The 17,948-nt window shown below is 34.4% G+C and overlaps 1 protein-coding gene across 1 annotated transcript in view; it reads right to left on the minus strand.

The window, feature by feature from the left end:
• TTC13 (tetratricopeptide repeat domain 13) overlaps positions 1–17,948 on the minus strand; it is a gene marked incomplete in the record, with an annotated part of 1,979,199 nt that overhangs the window by 1,011,268 nt on the left and 949,983 nt on the right. The window contains 1 exon segment of the mRNA XM_044063689.1: positions 5,640–5,814. Within this exon segment, the coding sequence (XP_043919624.1) occupies positions 5,640–5,814 (175 nt within the window).

Consider the following 17,948-nt stretch of genomic DNA (forward strand, 5'->3'; position numbering starts at 1 on the left):
ATTATTTTTTTCATTACTTGCATCATTCAAAATGAAAAATAATTTAAAGCTTTGTATATTATGCATCTTAGAATCATTTTAGAGGAGTGGGCAAGAAGAAAAAATCCAAAGGTAGCACAGAGGTCACAAAGGTAAAATACATTCAGCTCAATTAATGCAGCATACTTATTACTAGACAATCTGGCTTTACAGTAAAAATCATTTAGATATATTTCATCCACAGCAATCCTCAATATAATATAATGGCAAGTATATCTCATTGTATAATATGTAAAACAACAAAATGATGCCCTAGTTTAAAACTAAACAACAAGCAACATGCAGACCATAAGACACAGAAAGGCTGCCTGATCAGATGAAAAAAAAAATTGAGTGATTAACACTTGTATTATACGCCTTCAAAACTCAGAGATCTGGATACTGTAACAATCTACCTCCTTGACTGTGAACAGAAATTAATTATAGTCTGCATTTAATCTGTCTCTTTTATTTTTCATTAAATATTTCAGTTTTGTTGTTAGAACAATATCAGTTTTAAGGAAATCAAAATATAAATTTATTTTTTTATATTGAAAAACGCCTGCATTTTAACTGGAGGCAGACTGTAGCAATAACAAAGAAATGTGGTCAGTAAAATGAAGACGGTACAGATGTGTTAGAACTAACCACAACAGTAGCTGTCCTGTTGATCACTGTTGCAGTATTGCTATACTGATGTGTTATCTTGCTAAGGTAACCAGACATCTGTCCAGAATACCAAAACCAAAATCTTTCATTTACCTGGTCATCCAACATATGGCCTCAGTCCACAGACATAGGAGCATAAGATCCTCAGAAAGTCCAAAGTCATGATACTTTTGAGAAGCATAAACAAACAGACCAATTAGATACAAGTTCAGCTAACAGCAGAAGTTGGGGTTTGTCTGAGTGTACACGTGCAAGAGCCACAATTACGGCTGGTGTAAAAGCCCACAACACCCAAAGCAATCTCAAAACTGGCCAGCACCTTGGTGAAACCAAAAAACTTTTTAATTGTGGCAACTCCAAAAGCTGCAGTAAAACTATAGCTATAATAAAGCAGTCAAACCGGTTTCAGCTTCCATATGCCTTCCTCAGTGAACATAGCACACAAATATTTCATGACTTAACTACACATCACATTGCTCATTAAGACGAGGTCTAAACAATCCCCCTAGTCTAATTATCCAATTACGTTCTTTAGTGTTTAAAATAGAGTGCCAACCCATTTTTCCCTGTCTATTCCCTTTTATTATATCAATAATAATAAAATTAAACTGTGCTGTAGTATGTTGTAAAATATGTTTAAATAATGAGCTGGAAGCTCTTTTGTTACGGATATCACTAAAATGTTCAGAGACCCTCACCCACAGAGACCTAGATGTTTGGCCCACATAAAAAGCTGAGCAAGAACAACTGGCTAAATAAATCAGCCAGTCTCTGCTGCAATTCCCAAAAAATTAGATGTCATAAACCCTGGAAGTATTTGGACTGGTAAAGCTCTTGGATTTACAGATATGTTTACAGGCTGAACAATGACCACAGGGGGAAACAACCCTTGAGTAGATCTCTGAATAGGGAAGTTTGTGATGAAGTCATCTCCCTATTGTGTTCATATTGACTAAAATGTGACCCCAAAGTGGTGCCCCTTAGGAAGGAAAACAAACACCTGGGTCCCACAATTTCTGAGATTCTATCATCTGATTTATGGATACCCCAACACCGATCCACAATGTTTCAAAGAACATCGGTATTATGCCCATAAGTAGTGACAAGCCTAAAGTTAATGTTGTCATCCGGAACTCTGGATTTATATGTTAATAAATCAGATCTGGTTTGTGTGGACACCCAATTACTGGCAGTCAAAATGATATTGTGATCATAACCTTTATGATCAATCCTGTTGACAAGATCATTTTGGAATTCCTGATGAGATTTTTCAGAGGAACATATCCGTCTAATACGGAGGAAGTGAGATTTGGGAATGTTATTAATTATATGCCTGGGATGAAAGCTGGAGGCATGGATTAGCGTATTATATTGGGGATATTTCCAAAACACCTTGGTACTAAGTGTTTGGTCCCTCTTCCCTAGTTACAGTCACATCCAAAAAATGAATTTCCATGGAATGATAATGTACCATGAATTCAATGCCCCACTTGTTCTCATTCAAATATTGCATGAATTCCTGTAAATAAGTCTCATCTGTTCTCCATACCATCCAGCAATCCTGTTTACATATAATGACTTCTTGCCTTTTTTTCATCATACATGGGCGGTGAAGAATGATAATTATTTGAACTTCTCATTCAGCAGTGTATTTACGGCATGTTTGGGACATTATCGGGTCATCACTTCAGAACTGTAGGCATTCACCGACCTATGACTTCCAGCAAATTTGGGTATTTCTTCAGGACTATTGCAAATGTGTTTATTTTTTAATATTTAATTTTGTGTGGGGCTGGATTTTAGGCTCGGACATCACTATTTGCATGTGTTCAAGTGTTTGGGCTTTGTTCGATGGGCAGTGTCATTTTTTAGGCAATTCTGTTTATATACATTGATCTTTCCAATGGCATATTTTGGTGGTGAGGAATGCTAAATTAGTGTGTATGCATGCACGATTTGGGATACAACTGTGATATTATTTTGAATTGCTTCAACATGGCCTCAGACATTCACCAGCCTACAATTTTTAGTGATTGGGGTTTTTTTTCATCAATGTGACTAGTATCAAGACTCCTTATAATTCAGGCACTATAGCTAATATGCTTACAGTCTACATTGTCATTTAACTTGGTTTTTTGGACTTGAATTCTGAACAGGATATTAAGAGTCATTTTACAGGATAATTAGTCTGTCTTGTTCCCTATTTTTGAGGTTAAGTTAATTTATTGGTCATTCATATTGACCAAATGTATTTGGTCCAGGGTTTATATGTGTGTTTGGTTGACCAATTTGACCAACAGTTACTGTATTTGTTAGTGTATACAGCACTCTGGGTATTCTAGATGCACTTTTGATACATTAGTTGTGCTTTTTAGCAAATTAAATCACTGGGCCACCGTTATAACAGTGTAGGGTTTCTAGCTCACTCATTGGTCATTTATCAGGTCCATGGTCTATATGGGTATATGGTTGGCCACTTTGACTATTAGTTACTGTATTTGTTATTGCATATAACACCTTAGTTATTTTTGGTGCAGTCTATGACACATAAGTTGTGTTTTTCAGCTAGTTAAATTATTGGGCCACCTTTATAACAGGTCAGGGTTTTTGATTCACAAATAACATTACATAATGGACCTTCATGCTCTTTTACACGGTTTGTCTGCAGATAAACATGATTTACAAGCCTTTGGGCTGGGATCCTCACAATCTGCTAGTAACAATATTGATAATAATGATCCCTCATATATCTGCAATACTCTTGTTAATCAGCTAACGAAGAGTATGAAGTCATTAAAAACAAATGTGTGCCATTTAAAATTATTTACTGCATACAAGACCCAAGGTATTACCCCACTTGGACTAAGAATACGTATACAACACTTAGTGAATGTTATAGATAATTCTTTATCTGAAGCTTGGTTTCAAGCTCAGCAAAGGCCTCCATGTCTTTTGTGGAGGTTCTGCTTTCTTATTATGAAGAGATGATTGACAAATATATTACTGAAGTCAATCAGATTTGTGAACAAGTTAAGGTTTATGAGAGGGAGCCTTTTTACACACCACATTTTCAAGAATTAGTTCAGGATTTATTTTCCCTTGAGAAACAGCTCAAGGACAAGAAAGTACATAAATTCAATAGCGATATAAATGATTATCAAAGAGGTAAACCATTTGGACCAGGTAAAAATGTCAAGTTTGCAACACATGAAAATACTAAACCCACTTTTAAGAGGAAAAGATCATGTTCCATTCTCAAGAAGACCGCAACTAGTATGAGTGGTACTTCTGGAGACGAGTCTTCTTTAGCCAATGAGGTAGAGACTATTCACAGTTCTGACACCTGTGGTGAAGAAATTTGTGGGTTTTTACCCTTTAGGAGGAACAAACACGGGGGGTGGGGCGTAAACATGCAGCATCAAGGAAACATAGAAAACTTTTGGAAGTATTAATACCCCGGTAAGCCCTAGTCATAATGTGCAGTGCAGTTGTCAGATGGTGAAATTAATCTTCTCAATAAAGGCTTGAATTTCATACCTGGTTTTCTGGTTTATGAGGATACGACTGCTAATGACATCATGGCTTTTTGCCGTTTGATTAATTTAAAATTTTATTTTCAGTCTCAATCTCATACTCGATGATCTGCTGATTTTACATTTCGTAAATCTTCATTTATGCCTCCAACGGATAGACATGTGGCCACATTCCAACAGTATGTGCGCTGAAGGACTTACACTTTTTTGGCTTTGATTTTCATCTTCAGAAAACTAATCTTACCAACTTGAAAAAACAAGCCCTTGTACATCTAAAAGAGAGAAAAGATTTGGCTATTTGCCCTGCAGATAAGGGTGGGGCTGTGGTGGTTCTGGACTGAGCCATGTATTTAGCTGAGGCTAATAGACAATTATCGGATGGTCGATTCTACATGTATATGCCTTTGGATCCCACTGATAGATTTAAGAAGGAAACTGATGATTTTCTTAAGAATGCCTTGGAGGAGGGGATTATTAGCAAGATGGTATGTTTCCATCTTACTGGTGCTGATCCTCAGTCACAGTATCTGTATTTGTTACCCAAAATTCACATAAATCTACAAAAGCCTCCAGGTAGACCTATTGTTTCAGGTAGAGGCTCTTTGACTGAACCCCTACTGGCATTCTTAACTAAATATCTTAAACCTTTATTACCACTAATCAGGTCCAGGATCCAGGACACCACACACTTTTTGCATATCATTTCAGACACACAGTTGGAACCACATTGGCTTATGTGCACCTTGGATGTTAGTGCATTGTGTAACAGTACTCCTCATTGGGCTGGTTTAGAAGCCTTTCAATACTGGTTGAAAAGGGCTAATATATATCCACCGGGCTTTAATACACTTTTGATTTGTATGACTGAACATTACGTTCTTAGTAAGAATATATTTTATTTTCACGGCAAATGCTACTGGCAAGTCAAAGGTACTGCTATGGGAGCATCTTTCGCTCCCATATATGCAGATTTGTTCATGGGATTCCTAGAGGAACAACTGATTTACAACATTTGTCATAATTTATACATAAGAAGTGAATGAAAGTACTTATCTTTTTAATTTTGTGTTGGTCAGTGTTTAATAAATTGCAGTTTTACTGTGAATCTGCCTGAGCCAGCTTTTGTTTGGACTTTGTACATGGTTTTGTGCTTTGTTTGATAAAGTACAGTTGTGTACACTTACCATAAATGTAGACGTCTGAGTGTATTCACTGTTGCAGTCATTACATTTGGGTTATCTGCTTGCAGGTAGCCCTCAGTCGGCCTGATTAACAAAGTCTTGGGTCCTGCGTTGGTTGCAAGCAGATAACCCAAATGTAATGACTGCAACAGTGAAACATGAAGAACATCTCCACAGTGTGCTAGAATTTATTTGGTTAGCATAGATAAGAAAATGCTTTTTATACAATGTTACTTACCTCGGAGGTATTTCACCTTAAGATATTCTGGACTTGCTTTCTGGCCAGGTAGAGGATCATTCAGCATCACTTTAGTTTGTGCCTTTATTCCTTCATAAAAGTGTCCCATTGTAACATGACTTAAGCCTTTCATGTACTGGCAAACTTCATTGTAAGTTTCTAGCTGCAAACATCGCTAAGGAAATGAATGATTCATTAGTTATGCATCACACATATGTTTAAAAATCAAAATCATACTAAAACAGTGAGGTAAATACATTTTACAAGCTGTGGACTTACACACTGAAATGTACCTCTAATTTCTTCATTTTTTCTTCATGCTAAGACTAATAAGCATGCTACCAGCCTACAGCTTGAACAATAATGTCAAGGAATGGATCAAAATATGGCAAAATATATGCTTACATGATTATGAGCTAAAATGCTCAAATAAGGAAACAACATTATTAGATGGAAAATGTAATTAAGAACAACCAAATACGTGGATAATACTGCCAACTGCAACCCCAAAAAAAACTTCAAAGCAGTATTCACAATAAACAAAGCCAAGTCCACCAAGTCCACCAAATAAAATGATATTTTACTGACAAATTAAAAGACAACACGTGTACATCAACCATGAACGCCTTCACAAACCATTCATAAGCGTTTTCGTCATACTATTGACTTCATCAGATGACCAGCATGAATTAATTCAGCTAATTTATACTACAAATCCTTTATAATCTACCAATGAAATTCCATCATTCATTAAACAATTATCAAACTATAAAAAGGCTAAAATACCATAATACATTCACACTCATAATTAAAGAAATAAAATGAATCATTTATACTGTTTTTTTTAAACTGTTTTTAAAAAACTCACTATAAAAATTATTTAATTATAAAGATTACCATAAAAATTACTTAATAAAACAAACAAAATCTCCATCCTATACATACTTCAGTTAATAGTGTGCAATTAATGCCCTCTATTGGTAACTCATATTATTGCATTCAAAGTTTTGCAGACCTTAGCTTCAGTAAAGGTATTATAGAAATATAATCATTTAGTCCGGGGGCTTTGTCAGCTTCCAGTGTTACCTGCCACCAAAGTTCTCTAAATTCTACTTTTTCTTCCCAAAGCCCTCCTCTAATATCACTTTTTACTTGTTCTAAAACAATGAATTTATATTTATAATTGGAACAAACTTTTGTATGTTTATATAGTGCATTACTTTTCTTTCCCACCGAAATTTCATACACATGTTCGTAGATCCTTCTTTTTAGTTTCCTTTCAGTCTTTCCTATGTAGAAGGATCTACAGTTTTCACAAATAGCTAGATATACTATACCTTTTGAATCGCAATTATAATATTTGCCACTATTCACATACCTTCCTCTACTCTCTAAATAAATTCTGTCACTGTTAATAATATAGGTACATTGGGTACAATGCCCACATTTATAAGTACCTATCCTATTTTTCTTACATTCTATCTTATTTTTATTCTCTATTATAGATCTAATATTTCGGGAATTCTTAAAAATTACTTTTTGAGGTATACTAGCTAGATTTTCTATATCAGAAATAGCCACAAATTTCTTCCATTCATTTAAGAATATATTTTTAACAATGCTATTCAACCCATTATATTCAAGTATTAATGTTTGTTGAAATTCATCCCCTTCATGCTCATTAATATTATTATTTACAACATTATTCCTATCTTTCTTCTTATGAATGGGACAAAATTTGTCAAGTCTCCCTTTTTCTACTTCTTTCCTTATCTGTGTAATAAATAACAATGGATAACCTCTTTCTAAAAACATTTTTTCTAAAAATTCACATTCCTTCCTAAAGTCTGCATCTGAACTTGTCATTCTGCTCCCTCGGACAAATTGTCCCTTCACTATATTTCTTTTACAACGGAAGGGGTAGGCACTTTCAAAATGTAAAAAGGAATTACAAAAAGTAGCCTTCCTAAATATTTTAGTTTTTAAGTTTTGTCCATCCTTATAAATCTCCACATCCAAATATTGCACCTTATATTCAGAAATCTTGTACGTAAATTTAAAAAAATAGTTGTTTTTCCCATATATTCTGCAAATTTTTCTCTTCCAGCTATCCAAAAAATTAATATATCATCCAAAAACCTTTTATATAATATCCAACAGCTATTATATTCAGAATTTAAAATATATTTCTCTTCCCAATGAGCAAGAACTAAATTAGCATAAGTGGGGGCGCATGCTGCGCCCTTTGCTACCCCTTGTATTTGTTGAAAAAATTCCCCATTAAAATGAATAAAATTATATTTCAAAACTAGTTCCATTAACCAAGTATTTATTAATTTATCATTCTGTGACAAATTTGTATCCTCATATACTATTTCTTCAAACATTCTTATACCTTCTTCGAATGGAATGGAGGAAAACAAATCAATAATATCAATAGTAATAAATAATAAATGTTCATTATTCATATTATCTGGCATTTCCTTCAACAAGTCCCAAGAATCTTTTAAAATACATCTTCTTTTCATCCATACATTCTTTAATTTCTTATCTATAAAATTAGCTAATGGATAAGTTTTTGACCCTTCTGCCAAAACTATTGGTCTAAAGGGAGGGTTCTTCCTCATTTTTATGAATCTTGGGTATACCAAATATTATGGGGGTTCTAGGTTTATCTACTTTCAAATATTTAAATGTATTAAAATCTATTAATTCTTCATTTAATATATCTTGCAAAACCATATCTATTTTATTATAAGCTATGTTCATTTCATTTAGGGAGACGATTGAATATCTTGATTCATCCCATAGAATGATGTTCATTTTACTTTCATATAAAATACTATCCATTATAACCACCCCTTCCCCCTTTGTCTGGTTTCATCACTCTAATTTTCTTATTATTTTTTTATTTCATACATCAAATCCCTTTCTTTCTTACTTAAATTAGGTTTAAACCATATTTTATTTTCTTGTTTCCTTACTTCAGATTCTATATATTTTTTTCTACATTCTTTAATTGGGGATGTAGTGGGGGGTTATATATATTTTTTCGTCTCAATTCCTTATTAATTGGAACTTTTTTATTAGGAAACATAATACTTAAGTTAACTTTCCTTAAGAAACTTTTTATATCCAATATACTCCCTGTTACATCTCCTTTCCTGTTGGGAATGAATTTAAGGCCTTTGGAAAATAATTCAAAATGTTCCTTCTCTAAAACTAGTTCACTAAAATTATAAATAGTAAAATTATTAAACAAACATTTGTGCTGGTCAATCAGGATTTCTTCACCTCCATGTACAATGGGGTGGGGGGTCAATAATATTTCCCCCTCCCCGGAAAATTTTGCTGCTGGGGATCCTGTTTATTTTTCAATCTCTCAGACCTCCGTAGAGGTGGAAATGCGGTTTCATAATCCTGCCCATCCTCATCATAGATAAAGACTCCACCTTCATTACTGTTGAATTTATTCTCTCTAACATTATATTCATGGTCATAGTTCAAATATCTTCTACTAGGTATAGGATAGCATGTATGATTCTCATACTCTTTAATGTCCCCTTCCAGTTTCTTTATCTTTCTACTCACTAAATTATCACATTTAATGTCTATATCCTTCCTAATATTATAGTATTTTTCCTTTTCTTCTTTGATAGAAAAAATTAAATCATCCTTAACATGCTGGTCTAGTTCATCAATATCCTTTTGTATGACTTCTTGGCATCTTATATTTTCTTTAATAATTAATTTCAATACATCAATGCCACATTTGTTAAACACTTCTAATAATTCCTTATGGAATTCAGTACCCATAACAACATTGTTTGGAAACTTGAATACACGTAGTCTCTTAGGGACAATGTCTCTCGATATACATTCCTTCAAATATTCATTCTCAATGTCCAATGTTTTAAATTTGTACATCAACTTTGAAAGTTTACCAATCTTATTTCTATAAGTGTCGTTAAAACTTTCTCGTTGATTATTACCATCAATTTTAAAACACATATTTACCCCTTAACCAGTCAGTAGTCTCTTTATGTACGTTTGTGAAAACAGTACCTGAATTCAAACCCCTTTCATTACTGGAGTTTAATCCATTATTAGCATTATTATTTCCATTAGGACCAGGTCTTAATTCCAAGTTTTTAAAAATAGATGGAGTATTAGCAGCATTAAAAGTACCTTCATTAGCTCCATTATTAGATTCACCAAGGTTGCCGGCTTCAAAAACTCCGCCAATAAGCTCTCCTTGTTTCCGGTTAACAGTTCCGCTCCGAGCATTCCACCCTTCGGTTCTGAAAGAGCACGATTGGATAATACTGCCGCATATCTCCACAAACGACTGACTGAGTGGGGTAAGTAATTCAACTAAAGCCGTTAATTGGCCAGTTTCCTCGTTTGTCTTGCTTCGTCCTGCCTCTTTGGGTCAAGAAGTGGCGAGCCTTCCATCGTGAAACCACGAAAAATACAACCAAGAACAACCAAATACGTGGATAATACTGCCAACTGCAACCCAAAAAAAAAAACAAAAAAAACCCTTGAAAGCAGTATTCACGATGAACAAAGCCAAGTCCACCAAGTCCACCAAATAAAACGATATTTTATTGACAAATTAAAAGACAAACCACGTGTACATCAACCATGAACGCCTTCACAAACCATTCATAAGTGTTTTCGTCATACTATTGACTTCATCAGATGACCAGCATGAATTAATTCAGCTAATTAATACTACAAATCCTTTATAATCTACCAGTGAAATTCCATCATTCATTAAATAATTATCAAACTATAAAAAGGCTAAAATACCATAATACATTCACACTCATAATGAGCCCCTACTTATGCTAATTTAGTTCTTGCTCATTGGAAAGAAAATATATTTTAAATTCTGAATATAATAGCTGTTGGATATTATATAAAAGGTTTTTGGATGATATATTAATTTTTTGGATAGCTGGAAGAGAAAAAATTGCAGAATTTATGGAATATATGTAAAAAACTAATTTTTTAAAATTTATGTACAAGATTTCTGAATATAAGGTGCAATATTTGGATGTGGAGATTTATAAGGATGGACAAAACTTAAAAACTAAAATATTTAGGAAGGTTACTTTTTGTAATTCCTTTTTACATTTTGAAAGTGCCCACCCCTTCCATTGTAAAAGAAATATAGTGAAGGGACAATTTGTCCGAGGGAGCAGAATGACAAGTTCAGATGCAGACTTTAGGAAGGAATGTGAATTTTTAGAAAAAATGTTTTTAGAAAGAGGTTATCCATTGTTATTTATTACACAGATAAGGAAAGAAGTAGAAAAAGGGAGACTTGACAAATTTTGTCCCATTCATAAGAAGAAAGATAGGAATAATGTTGTAAATAATAATATTAATGAGCATGAAGGGGATGAATTTCAACAAACATTAATACCTGAATATAATGGGTTGAATAGCATTGTTAAAAATATATTCTTAAATGAATGGAAGAAATTTGTGGCTATTTCTGATATAGAAAATCTAGCTAGTATACCTCAAAAAGTAATTTTTAAGAATTCCCGAAATATTAGATCTATAATAGAGAATAAAAATAAGATAGAATGTAAGAAAAATAGGATAGGTACTTATAAATGTGGGCATTGTACCCAATGTACCTATATTATTAACAGTGACAGAATTTATTTAGAGAGTAGAGGAAGGTATGCGAATAGTGGCGAATATTATAATTGCGATTCAAAAGGTATAGTATATCTAGCTATTTGTGAAAACTGTAGATCCTTCTACATAGGAAAGACTGAAAGGAAACTAAAAAGAAGGATCTACGAACATGTGTATGAAATTTCGGTGGGAAAGAAAAGTAATGCACTATATAAACATACAAAAGTTTGTTCCAATTATAAATATAAATTCATTGTTTTAGAACAAGTAAAAAGTGATATTAGAGGAGGGCTTTGGGAAGAAAAAGTAGAATTTAGAGAACTTTGGTGGCAGGTAACACTGGAAGCTGACAAAGCCCCCGGACTAAATTATTATATTTCTATAATACCTTTACTGAAGCTAAGGTCTGCAAAACTTTGAATGCAATAATATGAGATACCAATAGAGGGCATTAATTGCACACTATTAACTGATGTATAGGATGGGGATTTTGTTTGTTTTATTAAGTAATTTTTATGGTAATCTTTATAATTAAATAATTTTTATAGTGAGATTTTTAAAAACAGTTTAAAAAAACAGTATAAATGATTCATTTTATTTCTTTAATTATGAGTGTGAATGTATTATGGTATTTTAGCCTTTTTATAGTTTGATAATTATTTAATGAATGATGGAATTTCATTGGTAGATTATAAAGGATTTGTAGTATAAATTAGCTGAATTAATTCATGCTGGTCATCTGATGAAGTCAATAGTATGACGAAAACGCTTATGAATGGTTTGTGAAGGCGTTCATGGTTGATGTACACGTGGTTTGTCTTTTAATTTGTCAATAAAATATCGTTTTATTTGGTGGACTTGGCTTTGTTCATCGTGAATACTGCTTTGAAGTTTTTTTTTTTTTTGGGAAAATGTAATTACCCACTTCTCTTTTAGGAACTGGAAACATTTCAAGGAATATCTCCACATACTATCAATACACTTGCAAATCCACTATAAAATTTACTTCCATCTCAGATCACAAAACAGAAACACAAACAAGCAAATAAAACATCTGTACTCTAATAGTGTAAATGCTAAAATTACTTTTCACAACACTATAACAATCTTAAAGTTAAATAAGTCTGACTAGCTCAACACCTGCACAAAACATGTACAGTGATACATATCTGTCCAGTGGAAAAAAATGCATACTTTTGCATATTAGTCTACACAAGATGCATTACTAGACATCAAATTCTGAAGGTCCCTGCACCCTATTTTTTCTGCATACATGACATACTGACAGTGCATCTGATGTACAGTACTGAAGCAAGCAAGGTTAAGTTAATTTCTTGATGCACATAATCATAATTACAAAATTAAACTAATTATGTTTCCGATACAATACATGCATGTATAATACGTCCAAGCTCATACAGACACAGATTTATATAAACATTCATGACCAAAACAAAGAGAATAGGCAAAATTAATTCAGAGTTTAGTAGCTCCATTCCCCTACCCATACTATCTCTTGCCTAAACCAAACCAATAATAATCATATTTCTGAGTAAGTCCAGTGTGTTATGTAAATAAAACAGATGAAAGCCGACATCTATATCATCTTTTTTTTTTTGAGATGCTCAATAGAGAGAATCTTACAGTCTAGTAGTCAAATTAAACTGGATTACATAACGAGTTGCAGTTATTAACACAGCATATTTGGAAGACATGGTACTTTACCTTGTCACAAATGGATGGGGTTGACATAATGGTTGAGGTGTTAAACACAAAGTACAGTGTTTGATTCTCATCTTTGAAAGGATATTTGCTAGGTTTAAAAAGGCCTGCAAAAGCAGCTAGCCTAGTACTAATCTATATGCCTATGAATGAAGCTTGAAGATAGAGAATACAAATGCGTATTTATTGGAAATAGCGCACCCTTCCAAATACAGGCCATTACTCACCTAAAAAGGTATCGGTGTTGATTTTTTTTTTTTTTTTTGGTGGGCCACATTCAATCTAGTATCCTTATCACCAAATTTTAAAATGCCTATGAGTTGTGTGAAGTTAGATTTTAACAAGGATACACAGAGTTGCATAAACATATACATTCCGACTAACTGCATTTCATCATTTGGGCAGTTCTGCAAGTAGTTAATACTACCCATATATGAAAGAAATGCTTACCTTGACTGTTAGTTCACCAGTAAAAGAAAGAAGATGGACACAGAACAAGGCATATATAGAAATATCAAACATAATGCCCTGGAAATGCCATGTAATGCAGCCAAACACCAATTCTGTATAAGTAACATCAGTAATCTCCACAAAAACACCTCACTGGGTGGTGGTGCAGACAGCATCCCTGAGCTCATACACTGCTGCGGTAAGCTCACTTCAGAATTAATACCTATGTATCTGTGAGACATCATATCCTTTATTCTGTCTGTCACTATTACAAGATTATACATTTAGATTGTAAAGTAGTGTATTATTTCATACACAAACTTACCTGCAAACTGCTACTATGAAACTTCACTGTGGGGTCTATTGCATTTCCTTTCTTTTCTTCAACTATAGTTCTTCTCATCACACACAATTACTTTGCTTTACTTTAAATAATCCTTTGAAGTTTTTCTTCCTAAATGTACCCTTAATCCTCAGTCACCTTCAAACTGCAGAGCTTAGTTTTGCTAGAATATGCAGGTTTGTGCATCTGTAGGCATACAACACCTGGTTGTGTTTTTTAGCTATAATGTAACCTGATATTTGCTAACAGCATCACTGCATACATACCACTCCAAACAGCAGGGCCAAACTTATCTTCCTTCTAAATTAGACACAGCCATTAATATCAGGTTAATTAGTCATTACTAGGATTGCAAGCTTTACACAAGCTCTTCTTCTCCTACCTTACAGCTAATGGCCTACTGAGGCTGTCTAAACATGGTCTCATACAGCCCAGTAACACACAACTGATAAGTCATACAGAATTTATGCAAGAGATGCAAGCAGAGAATGTACAAGGCATGATTCTGTGAGTGCCCATCCACAGTCCATCCCACCTACAATGTACACTGAGATTCTTGTTAACTCACTCCTAGCTCTTCTGAGACTGGTAGACTACATACAGAAAGAGAGAGACACTAGATATTTGAACAGGCACTGCCAGTAAACAAACCTGTCATTGTGATCCCAAATCATGAAGCCATACACTGCAACCAGATAACCCTGGAAATGTTGTCATAGTAGGCAACTTCATGACATGATGATGAACAGCAGCAGCATGGATGAGGTTAGAAAAAGAAGAATCATGGTTGCTGTCCTGCAACCAAAACTGTGTATATTAACACGATACTGAAAAGACTGCAAGGTACCCTGGATGGCTCTGACACTGCATTTGTTCACGGTGGAAGGGGGGTGCACAATTAGCTATTTATTGAAATTTTTACCTGGAAAGTCAACATACAAGCACTGTATTAAGGATTAACAGACAGAAGAGTGTTGCATAAGACAAGTAGGAGTAATTTAAGAAATACATTACAGTAAAGTATTAGAGGGGATAAACAAGCTTAAGTGTTAATAGAGAAGTAGCGATGGAATGGTAATTTGGTTGTGCTAACTAGAAGTAGGTATAGTAGTTTAAGTACTAAAATAAAGTGAAGTATTAGAAGGGGATAAGAAGATTAAATGATTTAGCGCTTCAAAGGGAGGTATAAGAAAGTGGTGATAGATATCAGGAGAAGCCATGTCCCAGTTGAGGATCAGCGATAAAGCCAGGAGGCAGAGAGGAAATGTTTTAGTAATGGCTTAAAAAGATGAAGGTGAGAGATAAACTTCATTGATATATGAATTTTATTCTACTGACCCTAGCAGCCCTTTCTGGTTTGTAGATGGTAAGCAGTTGTTCACCGTTTGATCAAAGGGGAAGGTTTGGTAGACAGAATTACAGTATAGGGCTAATTTCTGAACAGGCAAATGGGGTATAGATGATTTTGTGGATTAAGACGAGCTGGGTACAAGACAGGTTGTGAGGAAGTTCAAGCCAGTTAAGTGTTTTTAGTGTTAAACAGTGGTAGGTCTAGTAATATTTTTGCTAGTAAATCTGTAACTTTGTTGTAGCATTGTTCAAGTTTAAAACTAAATGAGACTTGTATACTGGCCGTTATAAGGGCTCCATATAAGAGGGAGAGTAAGGTAATTGGTAGCTAGAATTACTTTGGCAGAGTTTGTATGGAATTTCTTTATTTTATGAAGTGTACCTTGTTTTGATAGGTTTTCTTGAAGCTGTTGTGGATATTTAAAATCGAAAAGACTGTCATCAACTGTTACACAGAGTAATTTTGTATATGTGATGTAACTTCAATCATGGTATTATTTAAGAAAGAAATTTTTAAGTTTTTTCATGGAAATGGGATTTTGAAAAAAGAAAGTACTTTAGTTTTTTTTTTGAGGATTTAGTAGCAGGTGATTATCCTATAGCCAACTTTGAACAGAGTTAAAAATGTCATGATTAATTCTCTTAAGTATGACATTATTTGAAGTGCACATCAGGGAAGCATCATCAATGTACTGCATGACGAAGGTTTGCCGAGAAGATTTATGTAGACTGTTAGTGAATATACTGAAGAGTAGAGGGGTCAAGAATGGAGCCCTTTGGCATGCCAGTACTAATAGGAAGGAAGGGAGAAAAGGTGGAAATCCATTTGACAGACTGGTATCTATTGATTAAGCAGTTATTAAACCATAGTAGTGTAGATTGCGATAGCCCTAGGGAAGACAGTTGTCAGAGGACATTTTGGTGACAATGTATCAAAAGCTGTAGAGAGATCAAGAAATACAGAGGAAACAAGTTTGCCTTTGTCTCTGGCTTTGTTAGTACTACTTGTGAAAGTTAACAAGGCTATGGTAGTGCTAGGCATGGGTCTAAAAACCATGCTGTGTGGGAATTAGGTGCTCTTCCTGAAGGATGTGACCTTGGGCATTACTCAACAGAAGAGATGTAACACAACACGAGGAAACTCTACTTAACTGTCTTAGGTGCAGTAAAGTCTAAAATGCTGAGAAATATCCGTCCTTCACCTGAATGGATGCATTCCCTAAGAATGCCACCTAGCTTCATAGTCAAATTTAACTAATTAGCTTCAATACTAGCACAGTTCATAGAAAATTAATTCTTTTTATCTCAGCAGAAACTTGTGGCTCACCATTCTGCTTTGCAGGGAATCAATTTCACATCCCTCCTTAGGGTGTGTGGGTCCTGAAGAGAAAAAAAAAGTGAAATGAAGAGGGCTCTCATCAATGCACTGTCATAGAAACCTGTATTAAGGATTCAGAGAGCTTGCCCAGATTCTGGGAACTAACACTTAGCATTGTTTCAGACCAAAGCAATGACAGGTAAATCCCCGCCAGTGTTGGATAGCAAGGTAGAGGAAAGCATATATAAATACCCTTTTTAGTATAAAATGGAAATGATTTATAATTTCTAGGTTGCAGCTGTACCCACCTATGACCCCTTAAAACATGAAAAACAAATTAATAACCTAGTAAAATGAAATGGCTAAGACAATACTGTCATTATGGGACAATTTCAGCTACTCTCATTATAAACTACACATGTACAGTTCCAATATGGGGAATGCACAAAGTGCTTTGAATTTTCTATTAGCAATCACCTTAAGACACTGATTACAATTCCTACTGAGGCAATAATATTCCTTATATCACTATCATAAATACTGCCACACACTATTATCCATTCCCTGTAAAATTTGATTAAGATACAGGCACATTCTCCTTAAAAAGCACCATTAAACCCTAAATAAATCTGTGACAGAGGCATGTTTTCCATAAATACAAAGAAAAACCTTGTTCAAAACAGCTTAACATTCTCTAACTTTTCCAGTTCCAAGCACCCACAGATTAATGATACCCTTGCCTCCATAATCTGGGATCTGACTCCCAATATAATTTATATGTCTACAGCCAACTGTATCAGTACTTCATATTCCATTCTACAAGTCCCTGTCTCGAAATACATCCTCATAACATGCAAGCATGGAGAGAGAGTCAAAATACTCCACTGTTATGAAGCTTAGATTAAATAATGTAAGAAGAAATGGATCGAAATTTCTTATAAATGTTACTCCATATCCCAAATCAAAGCCAGACGGAATGCAGCACTACATTATTAACTAAATTAATTTTACATGCAAATGTGTTCTACTGGCTCATCCTAGTAGTTTAAATCAAGAGGAACAGAAACATTCACAACTACATTAAAAAAATAGTTAAAACTAGGAGTGCAATGCAATGCTGAGAAGTCCAATAACATACTCTTTTGAAACCCATCTTTCCCGCACACAAGATACTGATAGCCAACAAAATTCATTATCACATAGTAAATCCATTTCCCGTTCAGATCTAGATAATAGACCATTACACTTACCTCTTGAACTTACTGAGGCAGCCAGCCTCCTCCAAAAAAACAAAAAAAATGCACAGCAGTCTGCTTCCTGACAGCATTCCTGTGATTTTTTACTGTGCCATAAGGCATAACCTGGCATACCCCTATAGATATCATAATGAATAAGCATCTCTCCAGGGCTACTGTCCATGACCTATAATACCAGGTCAAACTGATGGCAGTTCACAAAAGGGAAGGAC

This window comes from Protopterus annectens, chromosome 1.part0, assembly GCF_019279795.1.
Source record: "Protopterus annectens isolate FY-2018-M chromosome 1.part0, PAN1.0, whole genome shotgun sequence".
Taxonomy (NCBI): Eukaryota; Metazoa; Chordata; order Ceratodontiformes; family Protopteridae; genus Protopterus; species Protopterus annectens.